General features: G+C 48.6%; 1 protein-coding gene across 3 annotated transcripts in view; it reads right to left on the bottom strand.

Moving 5' to 3' along the window:
• Chst15 (carbohydrate sulfotransferase 15) overlaps window positions 1–23,748 on the bottom strand; it is a 97,059-nt gene that overhangs the window by 26,332 nt on the left and 46,979 nt on the right. For all 3 annotated transcript variants that reach the window (XR_607054.3, XM_008827247.3, XM_029560714.1), the window contains 4 exons: window positions 21,927–22,941; window positions 20,729–21,068; window positions 18,382–18,528; window positions 14,502–14,658 (listed from right to left, as the gene is read on the bottom strand). Coding sequence is in view for 2 of the 3 variants with exons in the window: in XM_008827247.3 (XP_008825469.1) it covers window positions 14,502–14,658; window positions 18,382–18,528; window positions 20,729–21,068; window positions 21,927–22,472 (1,190 nt within the window). In the remaining variant the exon portion in view is untranslated. The remainder of the gene's footprint in view (window positions 1–14,501; window positions 14,659–18,381; window positions 18,529–20,728; window positions 21,069–21,926; window positions 22,942–23,748) is intronic.

Below are 23,748 nucleotides of genomic sequence, written 5' to 3'. Positions count from 1 at the left end.
ATGTGGATCCTGGGGAATGAACTAGGGTTGTCAGGCTTGGCAGAAAGTGCCTTTACCCACTGACCATCTTGCGCCCGCCCCATCCCACCCTACCCCACCCCACCCCCACTTTTATTTATTCCTTCTAGTTAGCTGACTAAGGCTCTGTTTCCACAACCAGCTTTCAAAGATGATTCAACAGTAAAGAGAAGCCATGAAAGTGTTCTGAACCTTTCCTATTCCCTTCCCTTGGCGGGAACTAACCCAGGGCATCTTCCATCTATTCAGCATTACAATCTGAGGGCAAGTCCTGGCTTTTCCCACAGATGTTCCAAATATCTAAAAATATATTCAAAGTTGGACATGGTGGCTCATATCTATAATCTTACCACTCAGGAGGTTGAAGCAGGAGGATCTCTCAAAGTTCAAGGCCAGTCTGTACTACATAGCAAGTTTCTAGGCCAATCTGAGCTACAATGTGAGATCCTGTCTCAAAAACAGTGTTAAAGCACCCACACATGGAAACACCTGCAGATTGTGTGTCCACACGTAGACTCAGATGTGGGATTTGTTCACAAAGACACCACATACATGCCTGTAATCACATTTTCCATAGAAGTAGGTGGTCTTCCTTGACTTTCAGTGGCCCACATTATGTTTACATCATTCCATTTTAGCAAAAATCTTGCTGTTAACAAGAAAATTTATGAAGCCGGGTATGGTGGTGCAGGCCTGTAATCCCAGAACTCGGGAGGCTGAGGAAGGAAGATCATGAGTTCAAGGACAACCTGAACTATATAGTGAGTTCAAGGCCAGTTTTGACTACATGTTGAGATCCTAGAGAGGATGAAGAGAAAAAACAGGAGGGGATTGAAGAAGAAAGCAGGGGTGGGGACAGGAGGGAAGAAATTTATGGGAGACCCTCTCTCTAGGTCTTCCCAAAAGACCAGACCAAACCAGAATGCACTCTTGCCCTAGGCCCTAGTAATCAAACTGAACTTAGAAAAGGACTAGTTTTCTACAATACCGGAGAGTCCACAGCAACCAATCAAACAGGTCCATCAGCCTTGGCTATGTGATAACACACTTAACCCATAAAAGGAAACAACCTGCCTCTTGCTCCCAGTTTCTGCTTCTGCCTATAATGACCAACTCCTCTACTCGGCTCATCAGAGCATCTTTTACAAGATTAAAATGCTTCCTGATTCATGAATTGTGCTCACAATAGCCAGTTAGATCCTCCAATTAAATGTTGAAATTTTGGTTGTAGACACTGCTAGGCTGTCTTACAATCCCCTCACTCCCAAATTCTGACTACTCTCTGATCTGATGGGGTTCCTTCTAGCCCAGTAGACTTCGAGTCACCTGGCCTGCCTTCAGGAGGAATTCTTTTAGGGTGGCTTAGCCAGAATCCTCCTTTACCCTTGAAGTATCCCATGAGTAATTTTCCATCCCTAGTCGCCTGGCTCCTTGGCTGTAAAATCCCATGGCTTCTTGCTGTATTGCGAGCTGAGCCCAATCTCTTTCCTCTACAACAAAACCCGGCACAATAGTCCTATACCTCCAGCAAGAGCCGGAAATGAAGCCTGTTTGAATGTTTCAGCAGCTGTCAGGGTAAGTTTTTCATTTGCAGAACTTCTGGGATGTTTCCAATTATTTTTCCTCCAGTTCTGCCTACAAAGAAGGTCAGAATTTCTTGCTTTTGGCTTTCAAGAATTCCCCTTGCTTCCTTTTTCCAGATGTTTCTCCCTTCTCTCTTCATGTGCACACCTGCCCATGCCCTCACAGCTCCATAAGACACCCTTCATACACACAAAAACCCCAACTGCACCTCCTGATGTGGGTGAAGCTGGGCCGGTACCGGAAGTGGCACTTGTGGCGCACTGTCCTCCGTACTCTATTCCTCTTCGTCCTCAGCTTGGGTCTCTCCTTCCAGTGAAAGTGAAGTGCGTTTTCCCATGTATTACATCTCTAGGGGTCCTCCAAGCTACACTGAGAATCACTCCTGTGCTTCTGCCTCAGCTCAGCCACATGCATCCTGCAGAAGCCATGGCCTTCTGCCAGGTCTGCTGCAGGGTACGTTCTATGATGACATCACATCATCCCCACACATGTCCTCTTATTCACCTCAACCCCCACCTGACACAAGGTGTTTGGGACTTGAGTGCCCTTGAGTGTTCGTCCTCAACCAAGCTCCACGGAAGATTCCGCATGTCTATCTTGGGATCTATGGAACGTACTCACAGGCTATCTAAGATGAACATACAGGTGGGAATACAGTGCCTTGTCTCTCAGCTTGGCCAGTCAAATGCCCCAAAGTGACTGGCTGTGGGCCAGCAAGATGCTCAGTGGGCAGGTGCCTGCCACCAAGTCTAACGACCCGAGCTCTATCTCCAAGATGCCCAAGGAGATGGAAGGAAAGAAATGACTCTTCGAAGTTGTCCTCTGATCTCTACACATGTGCCTTGGCATGTACACACACACACACACACACACACACACACACACACACACACACACAAATGACTTGCCTCAAGACACACCCATGAAAGACAGTCATGCCATGTGTGATCCCCAGAGTTCACAGATCCACCCACATTAGTCTGTCCTGGTGTCGTCAACATCAGCTGGGCTATTCCATCCCTCTTCAAAACCAGGACATGCAGAAGACTGAAACAAACCCCCGTCACTACACGCCACTCTGACACAGCTTGAAGAACCAAAGGTTCATGGATAAATGACAAAACTAGATTTGCATGGACCTCAGCACACAGTTCAGTTGCAATAGCTGAGGGACCCCATGTGGAAATCTGTCCTGCCTCACCTGTATCCTACTAGCCCTGTCAATCAACAATATGGCTCATCCCAAGAAACTACGCCAAAGAAACAACAGCTACTTCTGAAACATGCCAGACCCTCCATTTAACCCTTACCAGCCCAGGGTTCTTACCAACACAAGGACTGCCCAGCTTGCAGAATGGAACCAGATTTCTAGCACATAAACTCCCTCAGAAAAACACAAGCACTGGCCAAGGCTGCCTTCTCACATTTTTCCTTGAGGTCATCACAATTCTTATAGATATTTGATTCACAAATAAAGTAAGAGTAACAAAAGCCTGTCTCAGTTTTCCATATCAAGTTAGAAAGTCTGATTTCATGCAATTCTTCAGATACAGAGAAGTAATCCCTGGAGGGAAAGTAGGATGAGTCCAGCGTCCCATCCAGGCACCTGCATCCCACCCAGGTGGGGTTTGGATCTGCACAAATCTGTACCAGAAGACACTTTTTTTAACTTTTTTTGTTTTATTTTTATGTGTGTGTATGTATTGCATGCATGTATACAAGTGCTCCCGTGTCATGCAATGCTCATGGAGGACAGAAGAGGGTGTCGATTCCCGGGAACTAGAGTTATAGATGGTTGTTAACTGTCGTGTGCATTCTGGGATTCGAACCTGGGTCTTCTGCAAGACAGCTAGTGCTCTTAACCACTAAGACATCTCTCTAGCCCCCATGACCTCACTTTCTATAAATCATGCACACAATCTCTTAGCCTTCTAAATCAGTGGGGTGGGTCTCTTCAGTGGCAAGGTGTGAGGAGACTTCCAAGGTTCCTTAGTCACTTCCAGATTCCTTGGGTCTGGCTACAGCTCAGGTGGGCTTCAGGATTCGCCAGATGCTGTCCCTCACTTGTACCCACACTGGGGGTCTTCAAAACCCTGCTTGATTTTCAGACATCTTCAGCAAGTACTTGACTCACCCTGGCAAATGGCCACCACTGTCCATCTGGATTCTATAGTTGGTTAAATAGTGTCCCACCCCCCACCCCCATTATGTCCAGATCCTGCTACCTGTGACAGTAAGCTTATTGGGCAACAGCAAATATCTGAATAAGTAATTGAGGTGAAGATCTAGATATGCAGTCACCCTGGACTTAGACTGAATTTCACCTCAACCTGATGATAGGTGCCCTTATAAAAAGAGGACTCAGACACATAAGTCCAGAAGTCCATCCAGGCACCTGCATCCCACCCAGGTGAGGCTGTGGATCTGCACAAATCTTTACCAGGAGAATCTTTACCAGGAGACAGACCTGTGACATCACTCAGGAGAACACCATATGGAGAAAGAGGCAGAGACTAGACTCAGGCAGCTAATTACAGAACACCAGAGATTGCCAAAAACCATCAGAAACTGCACACTGGAGCCTGGCAGAGGACAGATTCAGATCAGTGGAGGGTACCAACCGATGATATCCTGGTTTCTGACTTCTGGCCTTCACATTGAGAGAAGAAAAAAAAAGCCTGTTGCTTTAAGAAACTGAGTGTGGGACAATTTATTATCAACCTAGAAATGTGATGCAGACTTTAACCCAAATTCCAAGGAAGACTGAGGGTTCTTTTGGTCAAGGCTGCTCCCACCGGAGACCCTGAAGAAGCACACTAAGCACAGAGAGACCACAGCCCTGAGGACAGATTCCCACAAGGAAACAAAACTGGGGAGAGCAAGACAGGAGGCCTCCTTCAGGAGACAGCTGAGTCTTCCAGGGAAGGAGGACAAAGTGTCACCAGAGCAAGTTAGTGACCTTGGATGACTGACAGCCACTTGGATGGATTAAAGCCTCTCAGAAAATAGGACAGCAAACATATCAAAAAACACTTATCTAGAGGACCTCAAAGAACCAGAGCAGGCACAGGTGTGTAACAACACAAAACATAATGACACAGACCTAAACATCCACAGTTCAATCTTTAAGATCAATAGCACTGAGATGAAGTAGGCGAAAGGGAGCCCCATGGAAACAGTACTCACGTTGCCACAAGCTGTGTGAATCATCACAGAACTGATGCCACCTGAGGATGCATTAACAGAGACACAGCGCCAAAACATCTGGGAGGGTCCTGCAAAGTGACCAGCAGATCTAAGGCTAAATGGACACTTGTTTTTGGTGCTGGGTGCCAGATGGCAGTGAGGGGGCACGGCATCCCCCAAGAAACAGACTCAGCAGGAAGGACTGCTCTTCTGGACTCCTGAGAGACTGATCTATGGGCAGAAGGTTCTGGAAGAAAGATCAGCTTTATAAAGGGGCAGTGGGTCCAGCATCAGGAGCAGCCTAGACCAGAGGGCATGAGGGCTCTGTGGCAGCACGGGAGCCGAGGGTCTAAAATTCTGTAGTCCCCAAGTGTCAGGGCTGCCCAGCCCCCTCCTGTGATCCACCTCATTTTCTCAAACTACCCTGAACAGATGGGTGTTACATTTGGCCAAGACTGTTTCCAACGGCAATTCCAAGTATAAGCCCAAGAACATTCCAGACCTTCTGTGCTGTGGTTATTTTAGAAACCTGCTGGTGTGATCTGCAACTGTGGGCCTGCGTGCATGCCGGCCATGCCTAGCCAGTTCCTGTGGAGTACGGAGGTGGGGGGTTTGCAAATGGGTTTTGGGAGGAGAGGGAGCTCCCTCTAAAACTGACCAGTTTTCTTTTTAAGATCAATAGCCCATGGGGACAAAGGAGTGGATGGCAGTGAGCCCCAACATATAGAGAGAGGCCTCATAAAACCTGGGTGGGCACCCCAATGTCACTGGTCTGAGTTAATGGAAGCAGTGGTTAACAAATTGGTTGTGATTAAAGAAAGAGGAGCTGGGGCTGGGGATGGCTCAGGGGCAGAGTGTTTGGTTGACCTCCATGAATGAAACTCTCAGTTCCATCTCCAGCACTCTGACAGGGGCTGAGATAAAACAAAGGCTGTTCCCAGACTTTGTGCAAGGGCTGTCAGTTTAGCTCCTGTGACCACTTCCATGTCTGAGCTCATGGGAACTTCCTGCTGTTGTTGGGGCCACTTGCTGAAACTCTGTGCTGGCACAGCGTGCATGCTTTTATTCCATCCTCACAGCATCCCCCGAGACCCACACCCATATTCCAGAGGAGACTGGAGTTTAGACAGGTTCAAGGGGCTCACTCCACATCACACAGCCCAGGAGCATACCCAGGTCTGCCCAGCCCTAAAGTGGCCCCCACCAGCTCTCATAACTCAGAGTAGAAGACAAGCCCATGGCTGCCGAGGGTGGGCACCAGCCATTTGAATCAGTGATCTGAGGGTTCTGTTTGATACTTCTATTGCTTCAGGTACACAGCGATTTGGAAGCAAAAGTCAATTTTGTTCTGGAACTGCTTACTAAGTCATAGGAGACTGGTAAACCATAACAACGGGTAACAGGGCAGCAAAGAGACACAGGGGACGAACACAAGGACTGGCATTACTGTAGTAGTGGAGAGTCGACATGTTTATGGCACATCCACACAGCGCATCTACACAATGACAACAGCAATAAATAGGTGTTCGGGAACCCATGGCTTAGTGGCACATGCTGTGGCCACTTACCACCAGCAAGCTAACGTGCTTGCACCTGCTCAGTAGATGTCAGCAGTGTTCACTCCTATGACAGTATGTCTCTCCCTCCACCACACAGGGACTCTGAAAATTCTAGTTTCCAAGTCACTAGTTGAAAGCTCTATATAGTTGGTTTTTATTTTTGCACATAATCACTTTGTATCAAGATATAATCACACATGGTAGAATCAGTGGATGACACTGTGTGGGCCATGCACAGAGTTGTATAACCATCACACTATCTAACCCAGAACCTTCTCATCACCCCCAGTAAGTGGCTACTGATTTTAACAGACCAGTTCCCAGAAGGCACCATGTCAGAAGTTACTAGATCCAGCTCAGAGTCGCACACCAAACCACGGTCTTCAGTGCCAGGTGCAGCTGCAACAGGCTCAAGCTCTTGGTGGCTTCAGCTGGATATTCCTTCCAGGGACTGCTCCAAGCTCCAGACTTCTCAGAGACATACTTTAAGGAAGGGCCCACAGGGGTGGCGAGCGCTGTGGGAATGACCCCTTCGGGGCTGGCCCTCCCACCAATGCCACCCCCTCCCCGAGTTCTTCATGCTCCCCACGTGCCAACTTCCCAGGGACACTCATGCCATACGTTTCCTCACCTGGGAGCCCCTGACAGGTGGACACACTTGCATCCTCCAGCTCCCCACCCCCACCTCCCAGGCTTGTAGCCACATGAGGGTCATAATAAATGGGACACAGAGGTGGACATCAGAGCAGCTGGCCTCCTCATTCTCCATTTGCTAGCATCCACATTCAAATCACAGATCAATAGCTTCCCTGCTTCTGATACCAGCATCAATAATGATTATGGATATTTTTTCTTACAAGCAGAAAAGAAAACCTGGCCATTTCACCTAGCTGGGAAGGAGCCCTTCCATCCTCCTCAATTACAAACCACGACTGTCTCATCATGGGGCACCATGAGGCAAGACTAGCCAAGCCAAGTTACAAGTTACTTGGAGGAATGCCTAAGGCCACTTGTGACACTACGGAGGTACATTTTAGACCAGGTAAGAGCATCCAGGTCTGGGCCTACAACATGTCTAAGGGATGCAATGCTTCCTGATGGGAAGGGATCTTCTCTCCCCATAGCACCCCAGGTTTCTTGTGTACAGGTGGGTTCCATGTCCACCCCTGTCTCTTCCAGTGTGTCAGACCACATCGGTATTCATGAAATGGGGAAAGGCCCTCTGGAGCCATGACAAGCACTTCTGGTATCCAAAACCTGTACGAAACCTCTCACCTGATGGCAGACAGGGATCCTGAACAAGTGAGAAAGTTAAGTGGCTCCAAGTGAGCCTGTCCTGGATGTGGAACCCTCACTGAAGAGGGGTGGCTGTTAGATAAAAGACTGGCCAACGGGTGATATGTGCTGATCTCCTTCAACACAGTCTCAGAATTCTGTGTATGACAAGTCTGGGCAGTCCCCTTTGCTGCCTGGAATCCATTTCTGGATCTTAGACCACTGGAGTACCTCTCCCCTTCGTACCTCCACAGACACAGAAACAACACACTCCCTTTCCCGGGATGCCCCCTCCACTGTCCCCACCAAACTACCCTTTGCAAACAGTCCCCATGGGAATGCACAAGACTGCCAATGGCCTGGTAAATGTACCGGCAAAATCAACAGCTTCAAAGCCAAAGTTTCCAACCTGAAAGTTTTTCTTCCAATCACAAGTTGAAGTCCTTCATCAGGGAGTCACCCCAGATGGTCTTTATGCAGCACCCCGACAAAGATGCCTGCTGTTCTGTGGCCTGGCTGCTGCGGCTGACCCTCCCTGCTCAGTGGTCTGAGGCAAATGTCCTGGTCCTTGGGTGGCTGGACGGCTCAACCCTATTACAATGTGCTCCGGTCACTCTAGGGGGCCAATGGAAAGGCCTATTGATGTGACTGAATAGGAACTTCTGAGGAGCAAAACACTTCAGTCACTGGGAAATGAGGGGCAGCTTGAGTAAGAACTGTGTAGTTTCCTACAGGTCAGTGTATCCTTCAGACTCTCCAAGTCCAGAGCCAAGGAGAGGGAGTGGGGGTGAGGGAGGGAGGGGCCTGGGGTCTCCACCTCCCCCCTACTCTGTGTCTAACCCCCAGGGCAGCTGTCCTGACTTCCAAGGTTCATTTAGAATCGTCGGTTCTTTGGAGTCCTTATGTGAATCTGCCTGAGAGACAGGGTTGCAGCTCCTGAAGAACTACCAGCAGGCCAGGCTTCCTCCCGGCTGGAGCACATCCGCAGTCCTCACTGGTGCTCCTAGGCCTGGAGATGAGGAGGCTTTTCAGCAGCTAGAGATCCCTGCCTCGGGTCAAAGGTCTGCAGCTACTCCAGTGTCCCCAGCCAGTTCCTTCCCTAGGTCAGCACCTTGCTCTCTTGGATGCCGAGATAAGAGAATGAGGAAAGTCCATGCTCAGCCTCCACAAAGAGGGTCCTTACTGTTCATAGAACTTTGCAAAACCAGAACCCTGCCCCAGGGCCCCTCATCCCTGCTCTCACTCAGAATTGCCTCCTCAGCTGAAAGACCTTCCTGACTCGGCAGAGGAAGCCCCCAAGGAATCTACAGCAAATGGCTGGTGGATGGGAACGATCCCAGCCAGGGATGAAGCTGAAGCACCACCCCAGCCCCACAGACCCATGGGGTCAGCTGATGCCTCTGTGGGACTATATCAGAGCCCCACCCTTCCTCTGCCTGTCCTGTCCCCACTCCCCACCCTTCCTCTGCTGTTCCCAGAAACCTACTCCCTACAATGGCAGTGTCAAGTGTCCATCCCAAGAATGAGCTGCCACAAAGAAAAACCCTCCACTCTGTCAAACCCAGGTGTGATGGACCCCCAGCCTAGCCACTCACTCATCGTGCAACTGTGGGGAGGTGAAAGAGCTCCAGAGTCCACATGCTTCCCCTGTGCACGTGTCACGACCACCCCCTCATCTGCTGATGGTGCTCAAGTGAAGAGATACCTGAGCAGAGTGTGACATAGAACACAGGCAAGTGGTGCACTGATTTCACTGAAGTCCTTACCCACCCCTCCATTAGCTACATGAGGGCAGGTGGTTTTGTCTCATAGGTGTGTGTGATGGTTTGAATGAGAAATGTTCCCCATAGGCTTCTGTATTTGAACACATTGTCCCCAGTTTGTGGCCCTGTTTGCAGATTTAGGAGGTGTGGCCTTGCTGGAGGAAGCACGTCACGGGGTGGGCTTTGAGAGTTCTTAGCCTTGTCCCACTTCCAGCTTGCTCTACTTCCTGTTGAATCTCTAAGCTTTCTGCTCCAGCCATGTCTCCCCAGCCACTGTGGCCTCTCCCCGGAGAGGGTCTGGGACCATAAGCCAAACAAACTCTTCTTTAAGTTGCCTCGGTCACAGCATTTTATCACAGCAACAGAAGAGCAACTGACACAATACACAATGCTTTAGTGCACTGAGGGTGCTCAAAAATATTTAATGAGTGACTTCAGTACCATGTAAATACACACACACACACACACACACACAGAGTCATTTAATTCTCATAATCCTAGAGATAGACTATTTCTCCCATTTTACTGATGAAAAATGAGATACACAGAGGCTGCAGAGCCAGAAGGCAGTACAGCTGGAGCTCTGAGGGATCATCTGGGCATCCACCAGCCTCTTATCACCATGACCCTGGCACATCCACTTGCACACCTGTGCACACACTCAAGGATGGAAACTTGCCCTCCCCACCCACATACCCACCACATACTCTGCAGATCCAGGGGCATCAATGAAACCTGCGTCCCTGTCCAAATGCTTAGCCTGGAGCTCCTCTGCACATCATGCACAACATCACATGAACAGATGCACTTTATCAAAAGCCTCATTCCCTTCCTAGTTTATCATCATATGTGTATTAATTATTTAAGCAGTCCAGAGGCTTGTTAAAATGTCAGTTTATGTAAGCACATGAAGAACACAGCTACCCAGGCTCCAACGCTCAAGGGATTAGAATCAAGACTGAAGTCTACTTAACTGAGCAGAGCCCTCCTTCCCTGTAGGCCCATTGTTGTGAAATGTGAAAACCAACAGTTCCTGTGACGGTCGTTTCTGGGCATTATACTATGACTACACACAGAATTAAAAGCAAAAACATAGATACCATAACAACCTTAATAGATGGTGCAGGGCCTCTCTCCAGATACCCCTTCATGGAAGAGGAATGTGACAGGGTCAAGGGGCCAGCACCTTCTAGTCATGCCTCAGATATAACGGGGCTGGGCAGCCCTGAGTTAGGAAGCGAACTCTATTGGCCATCTCACAAATGAGAAATGCATTTAAAACAGGCACAGACATTTCAGAGGAGTAAATGAAGAAAAATTCTGCTTGTCTGTTGTTGGCTTCTTTTTAATTAAGTGGAAAATTTAGCCTAGGAATTCATTAGTTCTAAATCGCTGCAATCTCTCATACAGAAAGACTTGGAACATGAACTCTTGGCTGATTCCTTTGTTGTGTGAACCAGCCCACCCGCTTCCTCCTGTTATTCCTCTATCTTCCCCAGGGGTAGGGGTTGGGGTAGGGGGTAACTTACTGTTTACAACTTCTCTGGGAACTTGAAAATTATTTGGGTTAGCTTCCAGTTCCAACATTTTCAACCCCTCTGCCTTTAAGTAATTATAGAAATAAAGGTTAAATGGAAATCACAAACTAGAAATGACCCCCGACCCCAGCTGATTTGTAGACTCCAAAGAAGAATCTGGACAATCCAACTGACATTGGACAGCCCAAGGAATCTCCCACTGGTAGAAGTCAAGGTCACGGAACAAATAAAGTAGGCCAAAGGCACAGGAGCAAGTTCAACTAATGGGAACTTGGACTCTGGATGTTTGTTTCTTCAAGGGTGACCTAAACACACAATATTTATCATTCTTTCTAGCTGAGATGGGAAAGGAGCTCCAGACCAGCCATGAGCTGTGGGTTTCAGAGGACACAATCTCTATTGTTGCCTATTTTTGTAAATGTTTAAGAAGCAGAGGAAGAGCTGCTGCTGTCAGTAACTCACAGCACAAGCACACACATGACAGTCTCCTGTTGTCGCTGAAGCTGGCATCAAGCTGAAGGTACTCTTCTCTGGGCTATGGGGCAGGCACCAGGTTCCCAAGCACCAGGTGGGGAATGCAAGGGCACAGGAATGAGGCTGGTCAACTTCTCAGGTGGCCCCAGTGATCCCCACTTCCTGGTATCCACAACCTGTGTGTGCGTGCCATCATCACCCACCTCGCCCGACTGAAAGTAGCTGAACCAGGTGATTTGTTTGTGGTATACAGAATACAGCCACAGTGTTGGGATATCAGACCTGCAATTAGATCACAAGTGATCTTCGGCCAACTCTCTCCCTTGTTGCTTTGATGAAGTCATCAGCCATGCTGGAAAAGCCTAGTGGCCAGGGACAGAGGGCTACCTCCAGCTGACAGTCAGCAAAGAACAGAGGCCTGTGTTCCAACAGCCCTGTAGTAACTATGTTCTACCCATAACCATGTGAGTGAGGAAGATGACCAAGCCCCTGCCCCACCAAGCCTTTGGGTGCCTTTGGGTAAGATCCCAACCCTAGCAGACACCTCAACCCTGAAGCTACTACAGCTTGGGTCAACTTGCTACACAGCCCTAGATAACTAATACAGCAGGCCACACCCCATCTAATGGGTATGGCTGTACATCCTTCCTTCCCCTGCTCTGTACCTCACACAGGTCAGGATAGTCAATGCCTACTCCTGCTGGACCACCACCACAGCTTTCCATTCAATACCCAGCACAGCACACAGCACAGCACCCAACATGTAGTAGAGGCGCGATAAATGCTTCTGCTGATGAAATATTGTGTTAAGCTGAGGACCAGAGAGATAAAAAAAAAACTTTTACCTTTAGTTCCCAGGAGAGGATATTTGTTCCTTAAAAACAACCAAGAAGGAAACAGAGTGGGTCAGTTGTGAACGTGAGCCCCTTGCAATGCCACGGTGGGTGATGACTGGGCCAGGTTGAGCAGGTCCTGCTCCTGGTCAAGAGTCTGGGGCTAGCCAACATAGCTGTCTTGCTGCTCCAAGGCTCACTGTCCTGGTGCTCATGACCTTAAAGGCAGAGGCACAAGTCCACAAAGGAAGGGACAGTCTCAGGGAAGCTGGCTCCACTCTCCAACAAGAAGGCGCATGGTCTCTGCCTCTATGCGCATTGTGTGTTCTGTTCTCACCTCAGTTCACCTTCTTCCCTTGTGTATGTGACAAACAGTCGCCATGCCTGTCTCCCCACCTAGTCCAGGAGCTCCTGTCTCTCCAGGGCTGGCACACACAGAAGCAAGCCCAGTCCCCACCTCTGCCCAAGGAGCTACCAAGGCCAGAAGTTCTCACTCTCAGGCCCTCAAATCGGGCACTGGCTGGCCTTCCTCAGAACTGAGAAGCAGGAAGAAACAGCAGGGAGTGTTAGTGATCAGAAAGAGAGAATGTTCTGCCCTGGGAACCTGGGCTTGCGGCAGCATGGGGGGAAGAAGGACGGACGAGCAGCTGTAAAAACACCTCAGCGGGTGGTGAGGGTCAGTTTCCACAAGCAGAGGTTGTGCAATGCTGTCCACAGCAGTACACCCCTGGCTTGTGCCAGCTGCTCCAGGCCAGGAAAGTCCAGCCTACTCCATGAAGAAAGCGGTGAAGTCCCTACCTGGAAGAATGAACACCAGTCCGAAGACCATGGCTGCCAGATCCTAAGTCAACAGCAGAGGAGAGCCTCAAGCAGTGGCTGTCCCGGGTCTAGGCCCAGGAGACTGCTGTGTCCCAGGCTGCCCTGGAGGGATGGTCCTCTGATCAGTAGCACCAAGAGGAGTCATAGCCTGTCTGGAGCCTTGGGAGAAGGCTGTAGAACCCAACTCAACAAGCAGGAGGTACAAGCACGTCCTCCAGGGGTAGCCATGCTAAACAGAAGCAACGGGAGTCTAGACTGTTATATCTGCACACACTGCACACACCTGCACATACAAATCTGTTTCAAGAAGTTAACCTATCATGCCGGAAGTTGGGTGTGTGAATGTCAATGTTGGTAAGGCTGATTTCCTCTGGGGCATCATGCCTCCCTCTTAGCTCTTAGTGAGTACCAGCAGTCCTCAGTACCCCTTTACTTGTGTCCACCCCCTCCAATCTCTTGACATGGCAAGTCCCTCAATCCATCTGCAAAGACTCTATTTCCAAATACAGCCAAGGTCAATAAGGAATGGGGCTTGGGACTTCCTTATTTAGGATGGAGACATAATTCAACCCATTGGAAAACACGGGAAGTAAAACACAAAGGGCTGCAAGCTTTGTCTTTAAATATCTCCCAGTTTGAAATGATTAGACTGGGCTGTGTGAAATGGGACCAAAGGGTGGACAAAAGACAGAGCTGGTCTCTGAACAGGAAGCCGAGCTGTTCTTATCTAGACTGGCCATCTTGGGTGGAGATTCCCTGTCTTGAGGCACTTTGGGCATGCTAGAGATCCCTTTATTTCCAGTGTGATAGTATTTGGAGGGAACAGTAGACTAAGTAACACAAAGGTCCTGGCAGCCTACAGTACACACAGCATCATCAATGTACCACCCTGGCACTGTCCCATAACACACTAGCTCTGCCTCACCCAGACCTGGGCAGACTCATACCTTATTAAAGGCAAAGTGGGCCTGTCCATCATCTCCCACCACCACCATCATCACCACTACCACCACCATTTTGATCTCCAGGAAAACCAGGGAGTGCATGTTCGGAGCTAACGGAGGAAAAGGGATCAACCAACTCAAGAGATGGGGCATTCTGGGAGACAGACCACACAGAGAATCCCAACACCCGTGACCCTAAGGCTGTCCCCAAGCCTGGAGAGCATCAGAAGAGCTCTAAATCAAACCCACCAGAGGACAAGGCCCATAGACCAGGGTCAAAATTGCTGAGAGAACAATCCACAACTTGTTTAAATGCAAGGAGGATTGCCCGAAGAATAACATTTACATAAGAAATAGCAGTAACATTACAAGTTAAGCTTGTTTACTCATTTATTAATTTATTTTTGAAAAAGGCAAAATCTTGCCTGTGAAGGAGAAGGACAGCACTGCTCTCCAAGGAAATCTTTTCTTTCCACCCCAAATGCAAAGCATAGTGCCCACCGCTCACCTCTCCACAGGGTCCCTGAGCATGACTATGAGTTTGACGTTGGGCTGAAAGGCATGGATGAAGTCCTGGGTCAGGAATGGCGGCTCGCCGTCAGTGCTGTTGTCGTAGAAGAAGGTCCAGGCATTGTTATCCCACATTGTAGAGGCACTGGCCTCCCCTGTAAACAGATGGGGACATGTAAATGAGCAGTCCCTGAGGCACAGGGTATGGGTTCTCACTGTGAGCTGGAAACCAGGCAAGCTGGTCAGCCATCACTGGCAGACGGGGCTCCAGGGATCCGGGGAGAGGAAGCCTAGAGCCCACTCTAGCCACAGTGGCCCCAACCCCAGCCCCTTCCCCAGAAGTGAATGAAAATATAACCTTATCAATGTCCAAACCCTTAATTTAACAAAATTTATCTCTGCTGGCAGCTCACAGCTCTGTGACATTTTAAGGACCCACTGAATCTGCTAGATGGTTTCCTTCAAAATGCATCAGGAAGAGAAAGGAGTCATTTGGGGAAGCAAACCCTCGATGGAAAGCTGGATGCAGTTCACATCTGTCTTTCCTTGGAACCATAACAGTAAGTCACAGGGCACACTCTAGGACAAAATGAGAGGGGGCTTTGCCAGAAGCCCAGGAGTCCTCAGCCTCAGGGTCTCTCCTACATGGCCAGCTGTCCACTGACCACACCTCTCCCTGTTCTCTGCACACAGCTGGCACTCATTGCTGGTTGAATAAGGTCCAGCCCTATTTTATGAGACTGATGCATTACTGTACCAACAAAGTACCTCCCCCCCCAGCCCCGTCTTATCACAGTCTACCTGACAGAAGGGTGAAAATATTAAGCATATCTTTAGGGATACAGGATAGTCCAAGATCTAAGTACTTCAACAACACAGACTCTCTCAGATAACTGAACTAATTCCTTGATTTTATCATTAGTGTGTGTGTGTGTATGTGTGTGTGTGGTGTCCAATGTTGATGTATTTGTATACATGTGTGTGCATGCGCCTATGGAGGTCAGAGGGTCAACACTGGATAGCGTCCTCTACTGCACCATCTTTTTGAAACAAGGTCTCTCTCACTGAACCTGGAGCTCACCAACTGGCTAGACTGGCCAGCAAGCCCCAGAGATCCCCATCTCTTCCTCCTCAGCACTAGGTTTACAAATATGTGTAGCCATGCCTGTCCTTTTACGTGGGTGCTGGGGATCTGTGATCTGCACTCATATCCCCAAGATTATACAGCAAACGCTGCCAAATAAGCCATCTTTCCAGCCCCGTTTATCTTATTTTATTTTGGTTTGGTTTTGTGTCTGTCTCCAGAGACGTAGAAAGAAAGGCAAATCAATCAGACAGATCTATACCCAATTTCTGGACATCATACACAGGACCATATGCCACAACTCAAAGTCACTTGTTGGGGAAAAAATCTGAGTTAAAACACTCAGTCTCCCTGGTCCGTGATAAACACATTATAGTCATATATGATGACATCGGGGTCCCATTTCTTCTTCTGGGTGCGTGATCACGCCAGGTGAACATTTCTGTTCTGGCCTTCTTTCCTTTCTTATTTTTTTAAAAAACAGATAATAGGATACAGAAGAGACAATCAGTTAGAAATCCTTTGAAAACTCTGCTCACAGTGCATAAGGGACCAGGGAAGACAAGTGGGGTGTCTAAACCCAAACTGACACAAATTCCAGGAGATCTCAAAAATAAACGGGTTCTAGAACCACAAAGGCATTGTCCATTTTCCTGCCTGTCTGTCCATCCAGCCATCATCCAGCCCCCATGCACCCAGAGATCATTTGCTTGGCATCTAATCTGCACCCCATACTATCATAGCACGGAGGACTGATGAGGGAAACAAGGCAGGCACAGACCATTTCCTCAAGAGGAAGCCATCAGCTACCTCTGAGTGGACAGGGGAGGGGCACCATGCAGGCAGAGCAGGGCCTTGCAACATACCCAGAGCCCCAGCCCCTCAGAACATGCCTGTACAGTTCAACTCCACTGAGTACCTCTCCTGCCAGAGGCTGCTAAGGAAGGGCCCTCTCTGACCCATGGTCCATAATCCAAGGTGATGTGACCCTCTGACCTCTGCCAAGGCCCTCATTGGGAGGAAGTAGGGGTGAGTCACATTCCATGGCTGGGAGAAGCCAGAAGCTGATTTGGCCCAACAAGCCCATTTAACAGACATGTAGACTATGACCAGGACAAAGACCTGACTTGTCACGTGGCACAAAGCTGGCTGATGACACTGACAGGGCCAGATGCAGTTCTTCATCAGCCTTCCCACCCAGCCTATCATAGCATGAAGCTACCATAAGTTAAAGCAGCAAACCTGGCTTGGAGCAAATACCAGCGTGATATTTTTATTTCTTGTTCTTTTTGAAAGATTACAGTAACTAAAATTAGCAAACCAAACGAAGGCTTTCCTTTTTCATTCATTTTCTAAGTCTGTTTCCTAGCCCTAGAAGGAATATTTTTAGCTTTTTCATAGAACCTAAGATTTCCCCAGAGGCATATGGTACGGGAGTCACAGCACAATATCAATTAGGGTTATTATATGGGATGTTTGCACTCCTGAGTTTGAAATTAAAAAACTAAGAGCTAATTCATACTACAGGTATGGGGTGTGGGCACAGCACATTCCCACTGGATCCCAGAGATGTTACTTAAGAGTTTTTAAAAACCTTTATCAGTCAGAGCTTTGGCACAAGCCAGCATCTCCTCACAAGGAAAGAGTCCCTATCCACGTGGCTCGTTACAACACTGAGAAATTCATTTGATTTGGAGAATCAAAATATAATAGATCCAGGGACACAAAGTAGATCATCGCCTCATGTAACCAATTTAAGAAAAATGTATGATTTAATTTCTCCCTTTCAGAGGTATGGGAGATGAACACCTCATACTAAGCTGAATCCTACGGAAAGAGCTATGTGGAGTAACTCTATAGTCAGCACCCAGTGTGGGGGCTTGAGATGATAATATTGTCTGTATGCTGTCATTGCCAAGAGGGATTTCAAGTGTTCCCACCACTCGAAAGGAGAAGGAGGGAGGGAGAAAGGGAAGAGACTGTGAGGAGACAAATTTGAGTAGCCGCAGTAATCATTTCATTATGTACCTGTTTATCAAAATGTGTGTACACCAAATATAGACAGGTTTTTAAAGAGTCAGCATACATTTTCAGTGAACTATTCCTGCAAAATTTTAAGCAAATTATTAATCAAACCACCTCAATTTTGTTTTATTTTGCTTTGCTTTATCTGCTTCGCTTGGGTTTTTGGGGGTTTGGGGGCTGTTTGTTTTGAGACAGGGTGTTGTTATATAGCCTAGGCAGGCCCCAAACTCTGGATTCTCCTGCCTCCACGTTCTGAGTGCTAGGACTGCAGGCATGTGCCACTCAAACAACCTCATGTTCAAAGGCACTTGGTTGACAAGGGTGATGGCTTTACACAACAACTGGGCCCAGGTAATGTGCGGGGCTCTGCCTAAGTGCAGAGTGAGATGCTGCCACCTCATTCGCCCAGGGTACCACAGCTCTAGTATTCAATCAGTGACTAATCAGGTGGCTCGGCTAGAGCAAGGCGTTATGAAGAGAAGCCCAGCACGCCTGCTACGTCAGGTGAAAACTAAGCACTGGCAACACTTCAGTCACCCCAAGTCTGCAGCACGGACTGAGCAGGCCGTCTAAACATTTCTGCTTTATAGTAACGGCACAAACGACGGGATCATTTCATCTGGGGGCTAAGAGTGACAGCCAGGTGGGGAAGGGAAGCAGCTGCAAACACTCTGCAATTGAGGCAGGGCTGGGCTGGGCACAGAGCATGAATCAGGACCCCAGAGAAACTGCTCCCGCCAGCGCCCCCAGAGCTGCACAGAAGTCATACCGATAATGATTTTATTCATCACGCTCTGCTCCACTGCAGAGGCGGCCTGCAGTCCCTGATGGATCTGGTGTGCAGCCAAGTCAAAGAGGTCCAGGTAATCTTCCACAGGGTAGCGATCTCGCAGTCCATCCCTCAGGCGGACGATTCCTATAGGAACCAAGGAGCAGGTTACTGAAGACAAAGTTGCCGCTGCTGGAGGATTGGCCTCCTGGAGCACACCCAGAGAGGGAAGGAAAAGTCCAGGAGACCCATGCGCAGCAGCAGAAGGCTTGGGCAGGGAAGCTTCTGGGAGGCCCCTTGGAGGGGTGTGCAGGCACCTGGGAACTGGCTCTCACTTCCAGGCCATGCATGCTTCAGGGGCAGTAAACACCACCAGCACTGGGCAGTAGTCACTTAAAGGATGCCACATGTTTTCGAGAGCTAGAAATGTGGCTACATGGACAGCTGGATTTGAGATCTGGTTAACATAGTCACCAAGAGAAACTAAAGCAGCCAGGCAGTAAACGAATGCAGCCAGCCAGGGTGCACATGGTACGTCAAACAGGAAGAAGGCCCAAGGGCAGTAAGTGAGGAGGCAATATCCTATAGCCTTCCTAGCACCCCTTTCTACAGGACCCGATGGCATGTGCCTAATGTTCTATCCATAGGTGGAGTCCATCAAGCAGCGTGCCACTGGTCCAAACAGGAGGGGGAAGTGATAGTACTCCATCAACCACATAGTGCCTAAATTTGCCCCTTGCCTTAAGATGGCTTGTAAACATGCAAGAACACACACTGCCCAGCACCGCCGCTACCAAAGTTACTGTGAAGTGGAAGGAGAACTGGCTTTGGCAATTCAAGGTGACCTTGAATACCAGTTTCAGAAGCACACCCAGTCCTTCCCTCCTTCCTGCCAGTGGGAGGCTGGTTTTCATTAGGGGAAACAGTGTTGTGGAGGGGAAACATCTGACAGGCAGAAGTGTGCTTAGACACGTCCGACAACCTTGTCTACCTCAGCAGCTGTTCCCAAACCACAAAAGAAACACTTAGACTTTTGTTCACTCTGGAATGAACATCAAAAGGATGAAATGAAACGTTTGTCAGGAAGCACATTAAGAGTTGGTCTAAACAACATTTAAAATTCTTTTCTAGTAACCTGGGTCCTTTAAGTGGAAAAACGCCCTCGTGGCTCTGCCCAGACTTTGGCAGACAAGGGGCCCATGTATCACCCCTTAGTTTCAGTGACCAAATGTCTCCTGGCAGAAGGAAAAGGTTACGGACAGGAAATAGTGACCCGTAGGCTACAGGTTGCCTGAGGTTGGGTGGAGCAGAAACAAGTCTACCAAGAGGGGCAGGCCAGGCGGGGTCCGCGATCAACCCAGTTACACAGGAGTGATGTGACCAGGGTCTCCAGAGATGTCTCCACTGCATTTCAAACACATGAGGCAGACAGGGCAGGTCACACAAGCTGAAGCCTCAAGTGCTGTCTCCTGCAGGTTTGAAGGCTTCCATGTGAAAGCACAGAGCTGGGTGCCTGCCACCCCAGCCCCTGGCACATACCGATCCCCACTGGGGTCATGCATCAGGGTTCTTGAAGGCAAGCAGAAGATCTGGGGAGGTAGCTTAGTGGTAAAGGGCATATCCAGCATGTGCAGGGTCCTGGGTTTGAGCCATAGTACCCCCCCAACACACACACACACAGAACAAGAGCTGCCCATTCTGCATCTGCTCCCTTGCCCTGCATAAGGCTGGCACTCAATTAGTGTTCACTGGGTGGTTGGGAATGGACTTCCTGCCCTTAGTGGGTCTTTGCCTGTGAAATGCTGCTGTAAGTCTGAGTGTGTCTCCCAAAGGTTCGCGTGCTAGAAGCCTGGTACCCAGGGTGGGATGCTGAGGGTGATGTGACCCTTTAAGAGGGTCTGGAGGAAGGTGAGCAGGTTATAGAAGCTCTGCCTAGAAAGAGGCTAATGCTGTTCTCTTGGAGTGGGTTATTACACAGCCAGGCTGCACTGTGGACTTGGCCTCTGCTGCACACAGCCAGTTCCCTTTTCCTTTCTCTGCCCCCCTGCGATGCAGCCACAGGGCTCTTGCTAGGACATCAACACAGTCTGCTTGGACCCTTCATTCCCCATCATCAGGAGCCAAATAAATCTCTTTCCTTTTCAGTTTACCCAGCCTCTGGTGTTTTGTTATAGCAACACAAAACAATCAATTCAAATGTCACATGACAAGCGTCTGATCTCTGAATCTCAACATAACTTTTCTCTTCCCTTACCTCGCCTTTCCCCCAAGAGCCTCACACCAGCCCCATCTATACCAAGCACCCAAGGACAGATGGAGAAAGAATGAAAGGAGACGCAAGACTCACCGAAGCGCTTCCGGGTCCACCAGTGCGGCTCCTTGATGGCCGAGAACTTCACTTCCGGGTGCAGCCGGAGGCGGTCATAGAGGTCAGTGGTTCCGCACTTGGGCTGCCCAATGATGTAGAAGTGCGGCAGGCAGCGCAGGCGGAAGTGCTTCCCATGCGCATGCGACAGGTGGCCCCAGAAGGCCTTGCGCAAAGCGTCGAACGTGGAGCGGAACCGCTTAGAGTAGAGCACGTAGGAGTTGGTCAGGTAGGGGTCGGTGGTGTTCCGCCCAGAGAACTCCTCGTACCAGCAGGGGCTCTTGCTGTTTGGAAGGAATTTATTGGGGATTACAGAAAACATCTGCAATGAAAAAGGAAGAGGGGGGACACGATGAAGGACTGTAACAACTGGGCAAAAACATATTCTAAACTAGGAGCGGTTGACCCACACCTGCAGTCCCAGTACTTAGAAGTAGAGGCAGGAGGATGCGGAGTTCAAGGCCAGCTTCTACTACATAGGCGTTCAAGGTCACCCTGAACTACAAGAGACCCTGTTTCAAAAAAAAAACATCTAACCCCCTGTGATCATGCCCTAATCCTGGGTACAGTGGATAGTCAGCTATGATTAAAAGATAGAGCCAACCTTGGTAGACAGCCAAAGATATATTTTCTTCTTTCCAAATGTTTTGAAGAGAATGAAAACCAGTTCAGTCAATATTCATTCTGTTGCTATGATTTCTCTCTCCTACCTGCACGTGAGTGCGCGCGCACACGCACGCACACATGCAATTTAAGCAGTTGATGTCTTTCCACCACTTGTATATTTAGATAGCCATTAGAGAAGAAAGTAATGATGGGGACAGAGGAGGAAAAGATTACATTGAACCCATCTTTAAAGTGCTGAATGGCAGAGATCTACAAAAGTGACTTTAAGCACCGTGACCCCACTCTAGGCAAGAAATCCTGGAATGCAATTATGGTAAGAGGGGGCCCTTAAACATTTCCAGTAGGACCATTCAGGGTAGCAAATTCCCTTCTTGGCATTCCACAGCATAAAAGACAGTGCATTCTCATCCCACAGGCTGTCAAATTATCCTTGCTATAATACATCTGAGAGCTAGCTGGGTCGTGTTCCTACTGTGTTCCCAAAGACAGCAGTAGAGAAGGAAACATCTATTTCTTAAAGTCAGTCAATGGAGATGAACATGCGGCTACTCACATGCAACTCTTGCCTTTTGAGATCTTGTAAGTCTGGGAGCTGCCTAGTAGTGAACTCAATCCTGGCTGTGATGCTGTTGATAATTAATTTAATGCTTGGATAGTCCTTCACATAGGAGATATTATTTACAGAGGGTTGGAAGTGATGCTCTTTCATGTCGCTTGGGTTCTCGCTGTCCATCAAGCTGGGGTTACTGGGAAAGCCCCCATAATGGAAAGGAGATGAAATCAGAAGTTCCTGGTGAGCCCCAGAAAGGATGTAAGAAGCCATCACCAGGGTCATTATTATCAATCCAAAAACCAGGCTACATCGCTTTCCCTTCTTAAAGCGCAAAAACCCACCCCAGCTCTCATTCCCCTCAGTCCTCACTTCGAGCACAGCAAGCAAGTTCATCTGCTTACTGTCCACACGAAACAGAATTTTGTTTTCTCCTTTGCACGTGGGGCACGCCTGATGACTGTGATGGGAGCCTCCTTGGCAGCCAACTTGTTGTTTGTGGGTGTCTTCAGGGAGCAACTGAATGCAGCAATTGATGCAGTGCCTCATGGTAGAGCCCTTGAACAGCTGGTTTAATGAGCCATGGGCAAGCCCTCGAGGAGTCCTTATGCATGTGAGTTTGACTGGGAAACTTTAAGGGTATCCTGTGATGGCAGAAGATGTCAGCAAGGCACAAGCAACAGAAACAAATACAAAAGTGGGCCGTCATCAATGCACTAGACACCGAGGAGGCGCGTTCTTTGGTTGGGCTCTGAAGGACGGCATGAGAAACTGAACTCGGAGAGTCATATTCTGCACCAGTTACCGCAAAGCTGAAGGGGTCACAGGTATGGAAGCAATTCTCCATGTGCTTCAGGTTTTTCCCATGGCACCAAAAAAGTTTGGCGTGGTATTGCTGGAGACCATGGAGACACGTTGGAGACTAGAAGACATCACGGTCTTCTCTTTGATGGGCGAACTGGCATTCCTCCAGAATTCTTCCTCCTCATGGGGAGCAGACTCATAAATGCCAGGTGACCTAAGCATAAAGAAGATGAGTTTTGGCATGTTATGGGCTGGGAGGGACAGATGTTCAGTCCTCTCTTCCCCTTCTCAGTTTTGGCCACACAACTTGATCACAAACAAGCCATGGCTCATACAAGAGAAAGGGAGAGATTTTGGGTCCGGTGCTTGGCTTCGATGTTTATTCTCTAACACCAAATATGTCCCCAAATACCAGTCTCACAGCAAACTCCTCACACTGTGTATAACCCATAGCCCCCATCCTCCAGGACCTCTACCTAAGTATATCTGAGTTATGGCATCCCAGAGTCTTGGGATTTTGTAACTATGCTCGGAGGGATTCGTGCACAGTGACTATAAACTTGAAGGATGAACTGAAATATAAGTGCTTTTTAGCTCAACGAAAAACCTGAAGAATAATAAGGAAGATGAAGGGAGTGGGGAGCAGAGGAACAGGCCTTGCCCCCTCCCCCCCATAACATGGAACAGACCTTGCTCCCCCGCCACCCCGTAACATGGTAGTCTCAAAACTATAGCTTAGGAAGAAAAAGTTAATGAAAATTTAGCAACAATGAAAGGATTCTCTTCAGTAGAGTGGATCATATAAAAAACCATTTGACTTTAAGTTATTAAGCAATTAAATCCAATGTACAGCATTCCCCTGGGCGACATAACACCTCAGACCCTGAAGTAATTTTTCACCATCATCCTGGGAAGACATGATTCTTAAAAATCCATTAGCATAATGCTGTGGTTCTAAAGTGTATTTTTATCCAAATGGCACTTCTTTGGAAATGTTGAAAAAGGAGCATTAGATAAAGCA

Source organism: Nannospalax galili, unplaced genomic scaffold (assembly GCF_000622305.1).
Source record: "Nannospalax galili isolate Female #2095 unplaced genomic scaffold, S.galili_v1.0 scaffold31, whole genome shotgun sequence".
In the NCBI taxonomy this organism is placed as follows: domain Eukaryota; kingdom Metazoa; phylum Chordata; class Mammalia; order Rodentia; family Spalacidae; genus Nannospalax; species Nannospalax galili.
Note: the sequence above shows the minus strand (reverse complement) of the source record. Positions and strands in the feature narration are given on the sequence as shown.